This window comes from Pelophylax lessonae, assembly GCF_965119305.1.
Source record: "Pelophylax lessonae genome assembly, contig: HAP1_SCAFFOLD_377, whole genome shotgun sequence".
Classification (NCBI taxonomy): Eukaryota; Metazoa; Chordata; class Amphibia; order Anura; family Ranidae; genus Pelophylax; species Pelophylax lessonae.
The window spans coordinates 32,054-54,141 of record NW_028119967.1 but is presented as its reverse complement, the minus strand read 5'-3'; the positions used below and the strand labels follow the sequence as shown (position 1 = coordinate 54,141).

Here is a 22,088-nt window from a genome sequence, read left to right as displayed (position 1 = left end):
ATAAAAGTGTAGCGCTAAAAATATTGATGATCAAAAATTGAAAAATAGTGTCCAAATAAATGGAAGAAAACCACTAATCACAATAATGTTTGTAATAGAGAAAAAAGTGTCCAAGTGAATAAGTCCCAATATAAATGATATAAAATGAAATCATGAATCCACGTGCACAATGTTGCAAGAAGTGATTCAGCCCGTGACGCCCAGGGTATGAGAAGGAAGGGAACACCTCGGTGGTGGGATATATTAAGCAGCTTACCAGATTTCCGTGGCTGTTCAACTTAATGAACCAGCCTCTCCCAGCTAGTAATCAAGACCGTTGACGATCCGGTGTTCAAGGGATGCTTAATTGATGCAAATAAACCACTTCTCAAGAAACATATAACGGATCAGTGCAGGATTCGTACTCCTCAGTATTTTTCACCAAACATAAATGAATATGTGGGAAGAAAAGAAAGCGAAGCCCATAGCGTAATCCCATTTAAAAACAGTATTCCATTTTATTAAAAAATATTACTCACAATATCTCAAGAACAAACAGGCTTGTCAAATCATTAAACCTGGGGATGAAGATGCGGCGTCCCGCGAATAATCCCACGTGGCAAAGGATGATGGAGGCCGGCTATTTTCCAGGGGGCGTGTGGATGTTGCGTCTGGAGTCGCCAACGTTTCGTCTCAATAGACTTCGTCTGGGCGTCACGCCCAGACGAAGTCTATTGAGACGAAACGTTGGCGACTCCAGACGCAACATCCACACGCCCCCTGGAAAATAGCCGGCCTCCATCATCCTTTGCCACGTGGGATTATTCGCGGGACGCCGCATCTTCATCCCCAGGTTTAATGATTTGACAAGCCTGTTTGTTCTTGAGATATTGTGAGTAATATTTTTTAATAAAATGGAATACTGTTTTTAAATGGGATTACGCTATGGGCTTCGCTTTCTTTTCTTCCCACATATTCATTTATGTTTGGTGAAAAATACTGAGGAGTACGAATCCTGCACTGATCCGTTATATGTTTCTTGAGAAGTGGTTTATTTGCATCAATTAAGCATCCCTTGAACACCGGATCGTCAACGGTCTTGATTACTAGCTGGGAGAGGCTGGTTCATTAAGTTGAACAGCCACGGAAATCTGGTAAGCTGCTTAATATATCCCACCACCGAGGTGTTCCCTTCCTTCTCATACCCTGGGCGTCACGGGCTGAATCACTTCTTGCAACATTGTGCACGTGGATTCATGATTTCATTTTATATCATTTATATTGGGACTTATTCACTTGGACACTTTTTTCTCTATTACAAACATTATTGTGATTAGTGGTTTTCTTCCATTTATTTGGACACTATTTTTCAATTTTTGATCATCAATATTTTTAGCGCTACACTTTTATGGTTTACTAATATTTTTTATCACACCATAATTGTGCAGCGGTCTTCCAAACACCATTTTTTTGGAAAAAATTCATTTTTTCAAATTAAAAAATACGAAAACAGTAAAGTTAGCCCGATTTTTTTTTTTTTTTTTTTCCATAATATTAAAGATAATTTTACAAAATTAGCGCTATATAAAAAGTCCAGGTATAGGTAGGGTCCAGCTGATTGGTCTCCTTGAAGTGCCAACACCACCAGAGATAGAGAGCAACCCCAATCACACTGCCGCTTACCGTCCCACTAATAAAAGAAGGCTCAAAGGTTCCACCAAACTGCTCCTCCAGAAATCCTCAGTGATTCCAGGATCAAGCCAATTAGGTGCGACTCCATACAGATGGTACAAGGCAGACTGATCACTCATATATACCAGAAAAAAGCAAAAAAGAAAACCATAGTGCAACACCTAATGAACCACCATTTAATTTCCTTATGCCAAATAAATGCTTACAGGTAATAAGAGTAAAAAGAGCTTATCTGCCAGAAATGTTAGACCGCCAACGAGATGACCGCTGCTTCACTCCGTAGTGACGTCCCACGTCATGATAATGTTACGCTGAATAAATAGATACCCAACATGTCATGCTTCAAAATTGCGCACGCTCGTGGAATGGCGACAAACTTTGGTACTTAAAAATCCCAATAGGCGACGCTTTATAAATTTCTACAGGTTACCAGTTTAGAGTTACAGAGGAGGTCTAGAGCTCAAATTATTGGTCTCGCTCTAACGATTGCGGCAATACCTCACATGTGTGGTTTGAACACCGTTTACATATGTGGGCGGGACTTGTGTATGCATTCGCTTCTGCTCGCGAGCTAACGGGGACAGGGCGCTTTATTTATTTTTTTTTTGTTCCTATTTATTTTGTTTATTTTTATTTTTACACAGTTTAAAAAAAAAAAAAAAAAATGTTGATCATTTTTATTCCTATTACAAGGAATGTAAACATCCCTTGTAATAGAAATAGGCATGACAGGTCCTCTTTTTTGTGAGATCTGGGGTCAAAAAGACTCAGATCTCACATCTACACTAAAATAGGAAAAAAAAATTGTTGAAAAAAAAATTAGCCCTTTAAACCAGTTGCTAGGCAACGACCATAGAGTCGAGTGGGGGCCATCTTTCCCTCACTCGACTTCCTGTCTCTGAGGATCTGGGACCAGATCGTTTTCCCTGCTGCCGGTGGGTGCGGTAAGCAGGGAAAACGGCCGAGATGTGGCGGGAGGCAGAGGGGGCACCTCTTCCGCCGCACCGTAAGGGTGATCCCGCAGCGAATACACCACTGGAACCACGCTTATCTGAACGCTGGCCGCCCGCTGTTTAAAAAAATACCGGGGTTATGGCAGCTATCTGCTATCTGCAGCCATAACCCCGGTATTTAGCTTTAAACGACCGATGTATAATGACGGCGGTCGGGTCAGTAAATGGTTAAAAAGACAAAAGTGACTGGCACCCAATATCCTTTCTTGGTCCCGGTATTTATGGCATGGATTCAGCCGTGGGATGAAATGCTAGCCCGCCCCTGACTTTTGGAGGAGTTATCCTGCCTTTTTGATGTCGGAGGGATTCGACATTCATATTACACCTTACATACTCCTGACCCCGGCACTGTATACTCTATGTTGTACATTATATACCTGACCCTTGCACTATATACTCTATGTTGTACATTACATACACCTGATCCCCTGCACTATATACTCTATGTTGTACATTACATACTCCTGACCCCTGCACTATATACTCCTGACCCCTGCACTATATACTCTATGTTGTACATTACATACTCCTGACCCCTGCACTATATACTCCTGACCCCTGCACTATATACTCTATGTTGTACATTACATCATTCTGATACTATATAGTCCTATCAGTTGTATCTTATACAATATTCTGTACATTACATACTCCTGACCCCTTGCACTATATACTCTATATACTCTATGTTGTACATTACATAGTCCTGACTTCTGCTCTCCCCTCTACCCACTGCTATATATACACATAATATGGTTTCTTTTTTGTTACACCTATTTTCTACCAGCTGGACATTTTATACATCGATAGATAGTGAGTAGGTGTCCCGCACATCAAGGCGTGGCCTGGCATAGGTCCAGACTGAGACTGCCATTTACTATCATACAGCAGGTCTTGACTTGATGTGTGGCTCCTGGGACATCTAGTCACCCTCTACCATTTACTAGTTACCTTGAGGGGAGAATTGTAAGATTCTCAGAGACAAAGCTGCCTGATATGGGCGGAGTCCTGGTCTAGGGGAACCAATCTGCTGATGTCTAGTAATAATCTTTGTATTTCTATTTTAGTACATGGATGGGAGATGAGGAAAACCTCAGAGGATTGTCTCACTTTGTCTCCAAACTGTAAAGTAGAAGATGAGGACATCACACAGTATAGTCCAGGAGAAAACCCGGCTACCTCAAATGTCCATCCGGGACCACACAGTGTAGATGGACCATCGTATTCCTCTTATCCTGAGGAACCTCAGACTGTGAGGGACGGTGCCGGACCATCGTATTCCTCTTATCCTGATGAGCCTCAGACTGTGATGGACGGTGCCGGACCATCGTATTCCTCTTATCCTGAGGAACCACAGACTGTGAGGGACGTTGCCGTCCTTCCAACAGATAAGAGGCTTTCCTGTACTGAGTGCGGGAAGTGTTTTTCTCAGAAGTTTAATCATTACAGACATCAGAGATCTCACATCGCGGAAAAGCCCCTTTCCTGTCCTGTGTGTGGGAAATGTTTTGTAACAAAAGCAGATCTTCTCAAGCATCAGAGATCTCACACGGGGGAGAAGCCGTTTTCCTGTCCTGAGTGTGGGAAATGTTTTTCACGGAAGTCTATTCTTCACACACATCAGAGATCTCATACGGGGGAGAAGCCGTTTTCCTGTCCTGAGTGTGGGAAATGTTTTTCAGTGAAATCCACTCTTTCCAGACATCAGAGATCTCACACGGGGGAGAAGCCGTTTTCCTGCCCTGAGTGTGGGAAATGTTTTTCAGTGAAGTCCCATCTTTACACACATCAGAGATTTCACACGGGGGAGAAGCCGTTTTCCTGCCCTGAGTGTGGGAAATGTTTTTCACAGAAGTCCCATCTTTACACCCATCAGAGATCTCACACGGGGGAGAAGCTGTTTTCCTGTCCTGAGTGTGGTAAATGTTTTTCAGTGAAGTCCAATCTTTACCAACATCAGAGATCTCACACGGGGGAGAAGCCGTTTTCCTGTCCTGAGTGTGGGAAATGTTTTTCACGGAAGTCTATTCTTCACACACATCAGAGATCTCACACGGAGGAGAAGCCGTTTTCCTGTCCTGAGTGTGGGAAATGTTTTTCAGTGAAGTCCCATCTTTACACACATCAGAGATCTCACACGGGGGAGAAGCCGTTTTCCTGTTTTGAATGCGGGAAATGTTTTTCACAGAAGTACACACTTTACACACATCAGAGATCTCACAAGGGGGAGAAGCCGTATTCCTGTCCTGAGTGCGGGAAATGTTTTTCAGTGAAGTCCAGCTTTAACACACATCAGAGATCTCACACGGGGGAGAAGCCGTATTCCTGTCCTGAGTGTGGGAAATGTTTTTCAGATACGTCCGGTCTTTCCAGACATCGGAGAACTCACACAGGGAAGAAGCCGTATTCCTGTCCTGATTGTGGGAAATGTTTTTCACAGAAGTCCCATCTTTACACCCATCAGAGATCTCACACAGGGGAGAAGCCGCTTTCCTGTCCTGAGTGAGGGAATTGTTCCTCACTGAATTCCTGTCTTCCTGTACATCAGGGATCCTACACAACCCTCGAGGTGTATTAGTGCCTTGAGTGCGGGAAATTTCTTCTATATGAATGTTGCTGGACATGTGGGGAAGAAGAACACCCTTATATACACCTCAGATATACTCCATGGCTGATCTTCATGATGTAAGAAACCGTTGATAAGGAGATAAGAGATCACCAGAGACATGGATGAAGTGTTGTACCTTGTTGACTTTTCATTGGCTGAGTAAATTTTGGGGTGTAGAGTGGTAAGTAGAGCCGTGAAATGAAGGAATCACCTTCAGAATGTCTTGCTTGTCTGTGTGACAGTTACTGATAATGATATAGCGGGTTACAGAGCTAGAAGCTTTGAGATCCCATATATCTTTATCAGTAAACTTTACACAGACAAGACAGAAATTCTGAAGTTGATGTCCTTCATTTCAAGGCTTTACTTACCCGTGGTGACCCCGAAGCGTGTCTTTCTGTCTTCAGTCCATCCTTCTCCCATCCCCCAACAGGAGGGAAGGAGAACTCGGAGATAAACTAGGTGAGAACTTCTTTCCTTTGCTCCTGTGTGGGTTTGGGTGGCTTGGCGGAGTGCGGCACGAGAGGTAACACCGCTTGTCTTTATATTTCTACATATCTTGTCTGGGTGGAGGTTATTGGTTGGAAAATATTTATACTGTTTGATTTTCTGTAAATAATTTCTGTTTTCCCTTTGAAGGGAGATATTATGTGTGGTTTGATGAAGGGATTGGCTCAATAGTTACCACTTCACTTACATGTTTCGTTTTTATAAAACAGATGAACAAATATGACAATCATTCATTCATCCATGACAAATGTTGGTCTTATTTTGTTTCATTCAGTGATTTACTATGATCATTGGGTCCAACTAGTGGCCATAATGCGGTATTGAACTATTTTTCTGATTGAGGTATTTTGGAACGAATACCTCATTATGGCCACTAGTTGGAGCTGACGATTATAGGAAATCACTGTGTTTATTAGAATACGGCCAGAATTTGTCACGGCTGGACACATCCTTGTCACACTCACCCAACATATTCTTTGCATAAACCCCTTAGTTTCCTATGTCGGGGGGAGGGGTCATACAAATCCCTGTGATCATACTTATGCATTTATAAATATAGTACACATTGAAGGACATAAATAAAATAAAACCACAGGATTCAACCAACCATTGATTTAAAACCAAAATTACCTCATTTGTCCTTTAGATGGTGCTCAGTATCATAGCAATTAGCGCCATCTAGTGTCCAAATATCACATTTTCCATTTTTTTTACATAGTTAGTGAGGTTGAAAAAAGACATCAGTCCATCCTGTTCAACCTATGATGTGTGTGTGTGTTTGCTTTTAACCGTACATTGTATACCCCTGTATGTTGTGGTCTCTAAGGTGCCCATTTAATCGTTTTTTGAAGCTATCAATGCTCCCTGCTGATACGACTGCTTGTGGAAGAGAATTCCACATCCTTACCGCTCTTACAGTGAAGAACCCCTTACGCACTTTAAGGTTAAACCACCTTTCCTCTAGTTTTAGTGAGTGGCCACGTGTCTTATTGTATCTCCTTTCTCTGAATAGTTTGTTCCTTATGCTAGGGTCGCCAGTACAGTATTTGTACATTGATATCATATCCCCCCTCAATCGTCTCTTCTCCAGAAAGAATAAGTTCAGTGCTTGCAGTCTTTCCTCATAGCTGATGTCCTCCATTCCCCTAATTATTTTTGTTGCCCTTCTCTGGACTCTTTCCAGTTCCAGCACATACTTTCTGAGGACCGGTGCCCAGAACTGGACAGCATACTCCAGATGTGGCCGGACCAGAGTCTTGTAGAGCGGGAGAATAATCTCTTTATTTCTGGAGTGAATCTTCCTTTTTTATACAACCCAGTATTCTGTTGGCTTTACTTGCAGCGGCTTGGCATTGCATGCCACTGCCAAGCCTGTTGTCTACCAGTACCCCCAGGTCCCTTTCCATCCTAGACTCACCCAGAGGTTCCCCCCTAGTGAGTAGCTTGCTTTCTGGTTTCTGGCACCCAAGTGCATTACTTTACATTTTTCAACATTAAACCTCATCTGTAGTGTTGAGCGAACACGGACTGTATTATTCGTGTTCGTACCGAATAATTGGATTTTTGTTACCCGAACACGAACACGGACACTTTACTGTATATTTGGGTAAAAATCCGTGTTCGGTCGTTTTATTTCCGGGTTTTGCATGCTTTGGCGCTCTTTTCATGGCGGGCTTTCAACAGCCAATCAACAATCGTTTAACTGGTGTGCCTTAAGCCATCCCAGCCATGCCTGCAAATGTCTCAGTAGCTGTGATTGGCCGTCTGAAGCATGTGACCAAGTCTTTATAAGTTCCAGGCAGCCGCAGCGTCTTCATTCTGCTGCTTAGATCAGGGACAGAGCACACATCAACGTGCTGGCTGCTGATTAGGGAAAGATAGGCAGGAAAAAACCATTTGTGTCCGGATAGAATTGAGGGACAGGTCGGAGTGTTTAGGCAGGGCGAGTTGTAGGCATTTTAGGGATAGAGTCTGCTGAATTTTAGGGAAACTGTGTTCTACAAACTACAATCGATATTGCTGTGTGGTGTGGGATAGGAGATAGGCAGGTGTCAGTGATCCACATCCATTTTTCTGTGTGTGGGCTGCAGTGAACACAATCTTTTTGGGGTGCAGTGAACACAATCCTTTTGGAGTGCAGTGAACAAAATCTTTGTGGGGTGCAGTGAACAAAACCTTTGTGGGGGTACAGTGAACACAATCTTTGTGGGGTGCAGTGAAGACAATCCTTGTGGGGTGCAGTGAACAAAATCTTTGGGGGGGGGGGTACAGTGAACACAATCTTTGTGGGGTGCAGTGAACAAAACCTTTGTGGGGTGCAGTGAACACAATCTTTGTGGGGTGCAGTGAAGACAATCCTTGTGGGGTGCAGTGAAGACAATCCTTGTGGGGTGCAGTGAACAAAATCTTTGGGGGGTACAGTGAACACAATCTTTGTGGGGTGCAGTGAACAAAACCTTTGTGGGGTACAGTGAACACAATCTTTGTGGGGTGCAGTGAACAAAACCTTTGTGGGGTACAGTGAACACAATCTTTGTGGGGTGCAGTGAAGACAATCCTTTTGGAGTGCAGTGAACACAATCTTTGTGGGGTACAGTGAACACAATCTTTGTGGGGTGCAGTGAACAAAACCTTTGTGGGGTACAGTGAACACAATCTTTGTGGGGTGCAGTGAACACAATCTTTGTGGGGTGCAGTGAACAAAACCTTTGTGGGGTGCAGTGAACACAACCTTTGTGGGGTACAGTGAACACAATCTTTGTGGGGTGCAGTGAACAAAACCTTTGTGGGGTACAGTGAACACAATCTTTGTGGGGTGCAGTGAACAAAACCTTTGTGGGGTACAGTGAACACAATCTTTGTGGGGTGCAGTGAAGACAATCCTTTGAGTGCAGTGAACAAAATCTTTGTGGGGTACAGTGAACACAATCTTTGTGGGGTGCAGTGAACAAAATCTTTGTGGGGTACAGTGAACACAATCTTTGTGGGGTGCAGTGAAGACAATCCTTGTGGGGTGCAGTGAAGACAATCCTTGTGGGGTGCAGTGAACAAAACCTTTGTGGGGTACAGTGAACACAATCTTTGTGGGGTACAGTGAACACAATCTTTGTGGGGTGCAGTGAACAAAACCTTTGTGGGGTACAGTGAACACAATCTTTGTGGGGTGCAGTGAACAAAACCTTTATGGGGTACAGTGAAGACAATCTTTGTGGGGTGCAGTGAAGACAATCCTTTTGGAGTGCAGTGAACAAAATCTTTGTGGGGTACAGTGAACACAATCTTTGTGGGGTGCAGTGAACAAAATCTTTGTGGGGTACAGTGAACACAATCTTTGTGGGGTGCAGTGAAGACAATCCTTGTGGGGTGCAGTGAAGACAATCCTTGTGGGGTGCAGTGAACAAAATCTTTGGGGGGTACAGTGAACACAATCTTTGTGGGGTGCAGTGAAGACAATCCTTGTGGGGTGCAGTGAAGACAATCCTTGTGGGGTGCAGTGAACAAAATCTTTGGGGGGTACAGTGAACACAATCTTTGTGGGGTGCAGTGAACAAAACCTTTGTGGGGTACAGTGAACACAATCTTTGTGGGGTGCAGTGAACAAAACCTTTGTGGGGTACAGTGAACACAATCTTTGTGAGGTGCAGTGAAGACAATCCTTGTGGGGTGCAGTGAAGACAATCCTTGTGGGGTGCAGTGAACAAAATCTTTGGGGGGTACAGTGAACACAATTTTTGTGGGGTGCAGTGAACAAAACCTTTGTGGGGTACAGTGAACACAATCTTTGTGGGGTACAGTGAACACAATCTTTGTGGGGTGCAGTGAACAAAACCTTTGTGGGGTACAGTGAACACAATCTTTGTGGGGTGCAGTGAAGACAATCCTTTTGGAGTGCAGTGAACAAAATCTTTGTGGGGTACAGTGAACACAATCTTTGTGGGGTGCAGTGAAGACAATCCTTGTGGGGTGCAGTGAACAAAATCTTTGGGGGGTACAGTGAACACAATCTTTGTGGGGTACAGTGAACACAATCTTTGTGGGGTGCAGTGAACAAAACCTTTGTGGGGTACAGTGAACACAATCTTTGTGGGGTACAGTGAACACAATCTTTATGGGGTACAGTGAACACAATCTTTGTGGGGTACAGTGAACACAATCTCATACTTCTGAAGCTTTGAGGGTGCTGCCTGTTCTATACTCCTCCTCCTCCTCCTCCTCATCCATCCTTTTAGGTGTACAAACAATAGTAATTGGGGCCTAGTGTGCTTCTGTACGTGTGAAAAACATACACTTTTTTTGATCATATTTCCTATTCCGCTATTCAATAAAAACCTTTGGGGCTCAATTAAATTGCTGAATAGTCTGTGTCTGTATGTGTGAGATCCACCTTTCCAAGTTTTTGGGGTTCATCTCATACTTCTGAAGCTTTGAGGGTGCTGCCTGTTCTATACTCCTCCTCCTCCTCTTCCTCATCCATCCTTTTAGGTGTACAAACAATAGTAATTGGGGCCTAGTGTGCTTCTGTACGTGTGAAAAACATACACTTTTTTTTGATCATATTTCCTATTCCGCTATTCAATAAAAACCTTTGGGGCTCAATTAAATTGCGGAATAGTCTGTGTCGGTACGTGTGAGATCCACCTTTCCAAGTTTTTGGGGTTCATCTCATACTTCTGAAGATTTGAGGGTGCTGCCTGTTCCATACTCCTCTTCCTCATCCTCCCTTTAGGGTAGGAAAAAATTTAATCGGGCCTAGTCTGTGTTTGTACGTGTGAGATACACAGTTTTTTATCCTATTCCGCTATTCAATACACACCCTTTTGGTGTAAAAAACATTAAATTGCGGCATAGTTTGCATATTTGACTGTGAGATACACCCGTGCGATACTGTTGTTCTTTTGTTCCGCTATTCAATAAAACCTTTCTAGGGCAAGATCTTAAATTTCAGAAATATGAGGAGAGCGTCAAATAGGGGCCGTGGCCTGGGTCGTGGTGGTGCTGCTGCTAGAGCTCCTGTTGCAAGGAGAGGATGTGGTCGATCTGTGCCAGCTACACGCACAAGTGAAACACCTTCCTCAAGTGTGAGTAGGCGACAGAACCTGCATCAGTATTTGGTAGGACATCATACGCCCCTAGAAGTGATGAGGCCAGAACAAGTGGAGGCAATAGTAGATTGGTTTGCTGCTGACAGTGCCTCCAGTTCCTTCACATTGTCTCCCACCCAGTCTACTGCAGAAAGGTCACAGTTGGCACCTGCAGCCGATGTCCAACCGTCTTTCACCTCACCCCCTTGCAAATCAGGCAAGCAGTCTGAGCCCCAAGCCATACAGCAGTCTCTTCTTCTTTTTGATGACTCTGTCAGCAGGGTTTCCCAGGGCCATCCACCTAGCCCTGCCCCAGAAGTGGAAGAGATTGAGTGCAGCGATGCCCAACCACTTATTTCTCAAGATGAGTACATGCAAGGATCATCGCAGCACGTCTCCGATGATGACGAAACGCAGGTGCCAACTGCTGCGGCGTTCAGCATTGTGGAGACCGACAAGGAGGGCAGGGGTGAAGACTGGGTGGAAGATGATGTGGAGGACGATGAGGTCCTTGACCCCACATGGAATGAACGTCATGCAGGTGACCTGAGTGGTTTGGAGGAAGAGGCGGTGGTCGCACAGAGCCACCAGCACATCAGAAGAGGGAGCAGGGTGCAGAAGCGGAGCGGCCGTGCCCTAGACACTACGCCCGCTACTGCCCAACGCAGCAAGGGAACGAGCGCACCAAAGTCAGCTCAAAGGAGTTCTCTAGCGTGGAAGTTCTTTAGAAAATGTGCTGATGACAGGACACGAGTGGTTTGCACCCTGTGCAATCAGAGCTTGAAGCGAGGCATAAACCTTCTCAACCTGAGCACAACCTGCATGATCAGGCATCTAAGTGCAAAGCACGAGCTGCAGTGGAGTACACACCTTCAAAACCAAGAAACGTCTCTGGCTCATCCTGCTTCCTCTTCTGCTGCAGTCTCGGCCGCTCCAGCCACATCTGTAGTGATACCGGCACCTGCCACCCCGCAAACAGACGATCTGTCAGCAACACCACCACCTGAGTCACCAACAACCATCTCCACAATGTCCCGTGGAAGCGTTCAGATTTCCATCTCCCAAACACTTGAGAGGAAGAGGAAGTACCCCCCTACCCACCCGCGATCCCTGGCCCTGAATGCCAGCATTTCAAAATTATTGGCCTTTGAAATGCTGTCATTCCGTCTGGTGGAGACGCACAGTTTTAAAAACCTTATGTCGGTGGCTGTCCCACAGTACGTCGTGCCCAGCCGCCACTATTTTTCCAGGCAAGCCATCCCTTCCCTACACAACCAAGTGGGGGAAAAAATCAGGTGTGCACTGCGCAACGCCATCTGTGCCAAGGTCCACCTAACTACCGATACGTGGACCAGTAAGCACGGTCAGGGGCGTTATATCTCCCTAACGGCACACTGGGTAAATGCAGTGGCGGATGGGCCTGAGGCGGATAGCAATTTGGCGCATGTCCTTCCACCACCGAGGATTGCAGGGCGCTTCAGTTTGCCTCCTGTTCCTAACTCCTCCTACTCCGCTTCCTCATCCGGACAGCGTAACACCTTCACCACCAACTTCAGCACGGCCAGGGGTAAACGACAGCAGGCAGTTTTACAACTTGCCTGTTTGGGGGACAAACCACACACCGCGCAGGAGTTGTGGAGGAGCATGGAACAGCAAACAAATGAGTGGTTGCTGCCAGCGAGCCTCAAGCCCGGCCTGGTGGTGTGCGATAACGGGAGAAATCTCATAGCAGCTCTGGGCCTAGCCGGTTTGACGCACATCCCTTGCCTGGCGCATGTGCTGAATTTGGTGGTGCAGAGGTTCCTTAAAAACTACCCCGATATGTCAGAGCTGCTGCAGAAAGTGCGGGCCGTTTGTGCGCACTTTCGGCATTCTCACCCTGCTGCTGCTCGCCTGGCAGCGCTGCAGCGTAACTTCGGCCTTCCCGCTCACCGCCTCATATGTGACGTGCCCACAAGGTGGAACTCCACCTTGCACATGCTGGAAAGACTGTGCGAGCAGCAGCAGGCCATAGTGGAGTTTCAGCTGCAGCACGCACGCGTGAGTCGCTCTGCGGAACAGCACCACTTCACCACCAATAACTGGGCCTCCATGCGAGACCTGTGTGCCTTGTTGCGCTGTTTTGAGTACTCCACCAACATGGCCAGTGGCAATGACGCCGTTCTCAGCTTAACTATCCCACTTCTATGCCTCCTTGAAAAAACAATTCGGGCGATGATGGAAGAGGATGTGGCACAGGATGAGGAGGAGGAGGATGAAGAGGTAACATTTCAAAGGCTTTCAGGGCAGTCATTCGCAAGGGGCTCCGAGGGTGGGTTCCTGCACACACAAACGCCAGGGACACAATTGTCCAGCAGGGGCTCAGTTCTGGAGGATGAGGAGGAGGAGGAGCTGGAGGAGGAGATGGAACCATGTTCACAGCAGGGTGGCACCCAGGCCAGCTCATGGCCATCACTGGTGCGTGGCTGGGGGGATACAGAGGACACGGACGATACACCTCCCACAGAGGACAGCCTTTCGTTGCCTCTGGGCAGCCTGGCACACATGAGCGATTACATGCTGCAGTGTCTCCACAACGACCGCCGAGTTGCCCACATTCTAACTTGTGCTGATTACTGGGTGGCCACGCTGCTGGATCCCCGTTACAAGGACAACGTACCGTCCTTAATTCACTCACTGGAGCGCGATCGCAAGATGCGCGAGTACAAGCGCACGCTGGTAGACGCGATGCTGCTGGCATTCCCATCTGACAGTGGGGCCACAGTGGAAGCATAAGGCAGAGGAGGAGGAGGAGGAGGTCGCCAACTCAACCAGGGCACCGCCAGCACCTCAGAAGGCAGGGTTAGCATGGCCGAAATGTGGAAAAGCTTTGTTAGCACGCCACAACAAACAGCAGCACCAGCAGGTCAGATGGAACGTCTTAGCAGGAGGCAGCATTTTACCAACATGGTGGAGCAGTATGTGTGCACACGCCTACATGTAGTGAATGAGGGGTCTGCCCCCTTCAACTTCTGGGTCTCCAAATTGGGCACATGGCCTGAGCTTGCCCTTTACGCCTTGGAGGTGCTGGCGTGCCCTGCAGCCAGTGTATTATCTGAACGGGTATTTAGCACGGCTGGGGGTGTTATAACAGACAAGCGCAGCCGCCTGTCCAGAGACAATGTGGACAAGCTCACGTTCATTAAAATGAACCAGGCATGGATCCCACGGGACTTTTCCGTACCTTGTGCAGAATAGCAATGGATACCGACCTTACCCAGCCATTGTTCCATTTTTGCTCTTTCTCACTCTTTTGGGGTGTACCCTCATTTAAAATTTGTGAAAAGAAGCAGTGTTGGCTACCTCGTCCTCCTCCTCAGGGCCAGATTAACGTAGGGGCTATTGGAGCTGCAGCTCCATGCAGGCCCCTACCTTTTATATAGGCCCCGGGTTGGCCATATTCACTGTGACCGCTCTTCTGTCACTTGTAAACACAGAAGTCTGGCTTCTATGCTCGCTTCCCCAGGCAGCACCCTCAGAACCTCCCCACACAGCGCGAAGGCCGGACAAGGAGGGACAGTTGCCGATGCATGGATGTGTTTATGGGCTTCAGAGACAGCATCCCATGTTGAATTAGGCATGCATGGCTGCACCCTTCCTCCTCTGGGTGCATGCCAAGGCACGGCCCTTAAGGCCCTTCAAAATCCTCAGCACCAAGACCATGATGCTCTTAATCCGGCCCTGGTCCTCCTCCACCGCCGCTTCCACCTACACCGCCCATAGGTGTGCGCAGCCTATTGCATTAGGGTGTGCACCCCAAAGTTGAAATACACATGCATGTGTTTGCCTACATGTACATGGCCCCGATACATTACTCTCCCTGCTGGCAAAGAGAAATAGAGCAGAGCAGGTGCGAGGGAGATCTTTCCCATCTCCTCACTGGCAAACAGAGCGATAATGCTATGTGCCCTAGGTGATTAGGGTGTGCCCAGGTACACCAGGCACACCCTGTGCGCACGCCTATGACACCGCCACATCCACCACCACCTCAACCTCCCTCCTACTCCTTATGGGCCTCGTCCTTCAGAGATGAAGAACATTGTTTTATTTTTCTGTTTTTTTTTTGTTGTTTTAAGTTATTTCCCTATCCACATTTGTTTGCAGAGCACTTGCCATGCTCTTAACTACGTTTTGCTGCCATTTGCAGCACTCTAGCCCTTTCCATTGGTGTTTTTAGAGCCATTTTAGTGCCTTAAAGTTCGGGTCCCCATTGACTTCAATGGGGTTCGGTGTCCGGGAAAAGTTTGGTAAAAGTCCGGGACACGGACCCAGACTTTTTTTTAAAGTTCGGCCGAACCCGTCGAACACGGACATCTAGGTTTCCGCTCAACCCTACTCATCTGCCATGTAGTTGCCCACCCCGTTATTTTGTTCAGGTCTGCTTGTAAGGTTTCCACATCCTGCATAGAAGATATTGGCATGCCTAATTTAGTATCATCTGCAAATACTGAGATTGTACTAGATATCCCCTCCTCTAGATCATTTATGAATAAATTAAACAGGATTGGTCCCAGGACAGAACCCTGGGGGACCCCACTTTCCACACACGCCCAATCCGAGTACAGTAATCCCCCGCTACATCGCGGTTCAGTTTTTGCGGTCCCGGTAATTCGCGTTTTTTTTTGTAATGTTATTTTACTATATAAATCATTAAAAATGAAAGATTTTTGTGTTTTTCATAGCTCTTGCTCTGTCTCTAAGTATCTTTTATGTGTTTAAATGAGTTTCTATTGTTTTAAAAGTGTGTTTAAAGACCTTAAAATGCTTCTACACGTACAGTGACAGTAAAAAAATCATGCCTACAATGCATTTTAATAGGGTTTTTCTATTTCGCGGAATTTCACTTTTCGCGGCTGGGTCCGGAACGTAACCCCCGCAATGGAGGGGGGTTTACTGTACTCCTAATTTATCACCACCCTCTGGACTCTCCCCTGGAGCCAGTTCTCTATCCGGGTACTCACCTTATGGTCCATACCTACATTCCTTAGTTTGTACAGTAATCGTTTGTGGGGAACGGTGTCAAAGGCCTTTGCAAAGTCCAGATACACCACATCCACAGGCTTACCTTTATCTAGGTGGCAGCTCACTTCATCGTAGAAGGTTAATAGATTGGTTTGGCAAGAACGATTTTTCATGAATCCATGCTGATTACTACTAATAATACAGTTTTCATTACTAAAGTCTTGTATGTGGTCCCTTAACATCCCCTCCAAAATCTTGCAGACTACAGATGTTAGGCTGACCGGCCTACAGTTACCCGGGATACATCTTGGCCCCTTTTTAAATATTGGTACCACGTTGGCTTTTTTCCAATCAGCTGGCACCATACCCGTCTGTAAACTATCCTTAAAGATCAAGAATAATGGTCTGGCAATCACCTGGCTGAGCTCTTTAAGAACCCTCGAGTGCAAGCCATCCAGTCCCGGGGATTTATTTATGTTAAGTTTCTCTAGTTTAGTTTTAAGTCTATCTTCTGTTAGCCATGGCGGTATTTCCTGAGGTGTGTTGTTTAGTTCGGCCTTACAAGCTGGGTTCGTGTAGCCCCCCGATTCTTTTGTGAAGACTGAAGAGAAGAAATTATTTAACACTTCCGCCTTTTCTCTGTCCTCAGTGGCCATATTTCCTTTGTCATCTTTTATGGGGCCAATGTGTTCTGGCCTCGCTTTCTTACTGTTTATATACTTAAAGAATTTCTTGGGGTTCTTTTTACTCTCCTCCGCTATATGTCTCTCATGTTCTATTTTAACCGCCCTGATTTCATCTTTACATTTCTTATTACACTCTTTGTAATGCTTAAATGCTGCCAATGACCCCTTGTATTTTTTGAAGGCCTTTTCTTTAGTATTAATATGCATTTTTATGTTGGAGTTTAGCCACCCAGGGTTTAGTTTTGCTCTTTTAAATGTATTTCCCTTTGGAATGCACTGGTCAATCCCTTTGTTTAGTATGCTTTTGAATCACTCCCATTTTTCCTCCGTGTTCTTTGTTCCCAGGGTTCTATCCCATTTGATATTTTCTAGCAGCGAGCGCAGTTTAGGGAAATTGGCTCTTTTGAAATTCAGTGTCCTTATATTACCCTTGTGTTTCCTATTACTGTAATTAATACTGAAACCAATTGACCTATGGTCACTGTTTCCTAAGTTGTCCCGTATTTCTATATCCGTGACCAGGTCTGTATTGTTGGTAATCAGTAGATCAAGTACCGCATTGTTTCTTGTCGGTGCATTCACCATCTGACCCATGAAATTGTCCTGCAAAACATTTAGGAACTGCCTAGCCTTGGCTGAGTGTGCGGTTCCTTCTGCCCAGTCTATATCAGGATAATTAAAGTCCCCCATTATAATGACATTTCCCATCCTTGCTGCCAATCCTATCTGTAAAATGAGGTCCGCCTCCCCCTCCTCCCTCTGGTTGGGGGGCCTATAGCATACGCCCAATATTACCTTCCCCACAGTGCCTTCCCTTTGAAGCTCTACCCATAGGGATTCTGCCTCGTCCATAGCTCCATTATTAATATCATCCCTCATATTTACCTGTACACTGTTCTTACTATACAGACATACCCCTCCCCCTTTTTTACCTTCTCTATCTCTGCGATAAAGGGAATAACCCTGAATGGTCGCCATCCAGTCATGAGAGCTGTCAAACCAAGTCTCAGTTATCCCCACAAAATCTAAGTCCTCCTCAAACATCAGTAGCTCCAGCTCTCCCATCTTGTTGGCCAGGCTTCTGGCATTGGTATACAAACCTCTTAATTTTGACCCGTTACATATATCCTCATTTGATGTTTTTAGGCTGCTCTCTTGATTTTTCCCCATACCCACCCTGGGTTTAGGAGCTCCGAACATCATTAAATCAATGAAAAATATTCAACCAGTTCAGCAAATCCCCTAATAACATTCATTGTTTCCCCAATCACACAGAAGGAATGTACATACATTGTCACTGAGAGAATTGCTATGTAAATGTTCTAAAATTTACCCCTAAATGTCAGTAGACGTTTATACAAAGATGGGAAGTCTGTAGCAGATAAATGAATAGACCTCCTAGAAATGTTATTACCAGGCTGCAGCTAGGGGGAGCTTTAATGTGATCACAGCAGAGTGATCCCATCTTGCTCACATTAACCCTTTCACTGCCAGAGCTGTGTTTGCATTATTTTTGCACACATGGTAAAAACTGAATTTTTGTAAAATCTTACCGTAAAATTCCTTTCTCTGAGTCCTCCGACAGTCGCCGCCCACTCATACGGTCGTCACCAATGGGTATTGACTTCCGCTCCGCAGGAGTAGCTAGGCATAAGACTTGTTAGTCACAAAAGCTTTTAGCATAGACACACCCATGGGGGCTGTCCTACTGGTCAAGACCCCAAAAGAGGGGCGGGGGCGGCGACTGTCGAAGGACTCAGAGAAAGGAATTTTACGGTAAGATTTTACAAAAATTCAGTTTTTTCTTACGTCCTCCGACAGTCACCGCCCACTCATATAGTCGTCACCAATGGGATATCCCAAAGCAGTGAAGACATGAGGGGTGGGAGACGCAACCGTAGAAAAGGCAACGCAGTACCCACATCATCTGGGCAACGGAAACAGGCTCAACAGGAGCAACAGCCCAGGAAAGCAAATAACCCCAACAGCCAAGGACCCACAAAAAAAACAAGGGTCCCCTATGGCACTGCCGCACTGAGAACTTTGTAGCCAAAGGAGGCATCGGCTGATGGCAGAACATCAACCTTATAAAATTTGGAAAAAGTGTGCACCGACGACCAAGTCGCAGCCTTGCACACCTGGGCCACCGAGGCCTGATGCCGGTAGGCCCAAGACGTACTCAGAGATCTGGTAGAGTGCGCCTTAACAGGAAAGGGTGGAACCCGGCCCTTCAAGGCATAGGCCTGTACAATGGTCTGTCTGATCCATTTGGCAATGGTCGCTGCAGACGCCGCCATGCCCTTCCGAGGTCCCTCAGGAAGGACAAAGAGGGAAAGGATTCAGTGGACGACAGGTAAACCCTGATCGCCCTGACAACATCAGAGACCACCTTAGGAAGGAAGGACGAATGAGGTCGCAAGACCACCTTATCCTTGTGAACCACCAAGTAGGGAGAGCGGCAGGACAAGGCCGCCAGCTCCGACACTCTGCGAGCCGAAGTGATCGCCACCAAAAAGGCAACCTTCTTAGACAGCAGAGGCAACGATATCTCCCTGATGTTTTCAAAGGGAGCCCGCTGTAATACGGACAGAACCAAGTTCAAGTCCCATGGAGGTAAAGGCTCCCTCTGAGGAGGGGCCAAATGTCGCACACCTTGAACGAGGGTGCGAATCAAAGAATGAGACGCCACAGGGCGCTGAAACAGAACAGCCAGTGCAGAAACCTGGCCCTTAATCGTGGCCAGCGCCAGACGCTGGTCCACACCAGTCTGAAGGAAAGCCAACACTCTCGACACCGAGTATGAGCGAGGAGAGAACCCCCTGGACTCACACCAGGCAAAGTAGGCTTTCCAGGTACGGTAATAAATTTTACCAGACGAGGCTTTCCTAGCCTTGATTAAAGTAGGCATGACCTCTGGGGAGAGACCCCTGTCCCTCAGGACCTGGCTTTCAACAGCCAGGCCATTAAAGCCAGCGACTGTAAAGCAGGATGGAAGATCGGTCCTTGAGACAGCAGATCTTCCGGCAGTGGCAGTCGCCAAGGAGGCTCGACTGCTAGGTGAACGATGTCCACGTACCAGGACCGGCGGGGCCAGTCCGGTGCCACCAGAATCATCAAGTTCGGTTTCCGAGGCTAACCTGCGAAGGAACCTGGACAACAACTGGATCGGAGGAAAGGCATGCATCAGACGATACTGATGCCAAGGTGCCACTAACGCATCCGAGGCGTCCGCCCGAGGATCGCGTGTTCTTGCCACGAACCTTTCCACCTTGTGGTTTACCCGAGACGAGAACAGATCCACATCTGGGGATCCCCACTTCGCACACAGCATTTGGAAGACCTCTGGGTGCAGGGACCATTCCCCCTGGTCCAGGGTCTGGCGGCTCAGATAATCGGCCTGCCAATTCTCCACACTCGGAATGTGCACTGCCGATATCGCCGGGACATGAGTCTCGGCCCAAGACAGAATGTCGGCCACCTCCCGGGCCGACCTGGCACTCCTGGTGCCCCCTTGGTGGTTGATGAAAGCCACCGCGGTAGCATTGTCCATCTGTACCCGAACAGGACGGCCCTGAAGTCGTTCCAAGCACTGGAGAAGACAAAGCTTTATCGCTATCAATTCCAAGATGTTGATCGGAAGGGAGGATTCCTCCTCCGACCAAGTTCCCTGGGCAGACAGGGTGCCCAGAACTCCACCCTAGCCCGACAGGCTGGCATCTGTGGTAATTACTGTCCACAGTAACGGGCGGAAGGGCGACACAGCCGGGGACTGGAGCCACCACAGAAGGTCCATTCAGGTCTGGTGACTCAACGAGACCCTCAGATCCAAAGACTGAGGTCGCCTGTCCCACCTGGCCCGAATCTCCGCTTGGAGAGATCGAGTGCGAAACTGAGCAAAGGGGATCGCCTCGAAGGCTGAAACCATTAACCCCAGGCACCGCATACAGGTCCTGAGCGATGAGGACTGGTTGTCCCTGAGGGACCTGACCTCGTCTTGAAGGGTCCGGAGTTTGTCCTCCGGCAGAAAAACCTTCACTTGAGCAGAGTCCAGAACCATTCCCAGATAGGGAAGGTGAACCGAAGGAGACAATATCGACTTCGGAACGTTGATGGTCCAACCGAACTCCAGAAACGTCTGCACCGTAGTGGACAGATCGCACAGCAGGTTCTGACTGCCACTCGATCGTAACAGGAGATCGTCCAGATATCCCAAGACCGCAATGCCCTGGGCCCTCAACAGGCCCAGAACAGGTGCCAGCACTTTGGTAAAGACCCGTGGAGCCGAAGCGAGACCGAAAGGTAACGCCACAAACTGATAATGATCTTCCGCAATGGCGAACCGAAGGTACCTCTGATGACCTTTGAAAATGGGGATGTGTAGATACGCATCCTTCAGGTCGATAGAGGCCAGGAATTCCCCTGGACTCAGGGAGGCCACCACTGAGCGGAGGGATTCAATGCGAAACTTCTGAACGCGCACAAAGCGATTCAGAGCTTTTAAGTCCAGGATAGGACGCACCTTGCCCTCCTTTCTGGGCACAGTGAACAGATTGGAGTAAAACCCCCGAAAGCTGTCCCGGTGAGGCACTGGGACAATCACCCCCTGGGCAAGGAGATCCTGCACCGCTTTATGCAGGTCCTATAAATGCCCTGGGGTCAACTGAAGATTTGAGGGAAAAAATCTGGCCGCCGGCCGAGAAAAGGAATTCGATCTTGTATCCTGATCGAATGATTTCCTGAACCCACCTGTCTGGAATACGGAGCAGCCAAGGTTGGAGGAAACCGCGCAGACGTCCCCCCTTCCCTGATACGGGTGAGGGCGTCCCTTCAGGCAGAGGCGGAATGAGGCATTGAACCGGCCTGGCCGGACTTTTGCTTACCCGCCCAGGGCTTCTTCAGGCCACCTTGGCCTTTGAAGGGTTTGCCCTTGGACTGTGACTTAAAGGCACGAAAGGACCCCTGAGAGGGCCTAAAGGCGGGACCCCGCTTGCCGCGAAAGGACTTGTTCTTCGGATTTTGGGGCAGCAGAGTGCTCTTGCCCCCAGTGACTCCTTTCACCAAAGTATCCAAAGCCTCGCCAAAAAGGCAAGACCCAGCATAGGGAAAATCAGCCACCGTTTTCCTTGACGATTGGTCAGCCGACCAACTCTTCAGCCAGATCAGTCGACGGTTAAGCACCGCGACACTAGAGAGGCGTGCAGCTAAAGGGGCCTCATTCAAGGCCGCATCGCACAAATACATGACCCCCTGATGAATCTGGTCCACCATTTCCAGCGTAGCTGGTGGGGCAGAATCAGACACGAGAGTGCATCTAAGCACCTTAGTCCAGTCTGCCACCGCCTGAGCCACCATGACAGAAGCGAAAATAGGTTTGAGCATAGAGCCCGCCACCATATATGCATGGCGGGCAAGAGACTCCAACCTCCTGTCCGTAGGATCCCGGAAAACCGGGGTATCCTCTGTAGGAACCAAGGTAGCCTTGTTTAACACGGCCACAGCATGATCCACCTGGGGTGCC

General features: G+C 47.4%; 1 protein-coding gene across 1 annotated transcript in view; it reads left to right on the top strand.

Moving 5' to 3' along the window:
• The window catches only part of LOC309543826 (uncharacterized protein), a gene marked incomplete at its 3' end in the record, with an annotated part of 54,985 nt that overhangs the window by 13,830 nt on the left and 19,067 nt on the right, over positions 1-22,088 (top strand). Inside the window, exons 7-8 of the mRNA XM_082276258.1 lie at positions 3,752-3,891; positions 3,988-5,087. Coding sequence (XP_082132384.1) covers positions 3,752-3,891; positions 3,988-5,087 — 1,240 coding nt within the window. The remainder of the gene's footprint in view (positions 1-3,751; positions 3,892-3,987; positions 5,088-22,088) is intronic.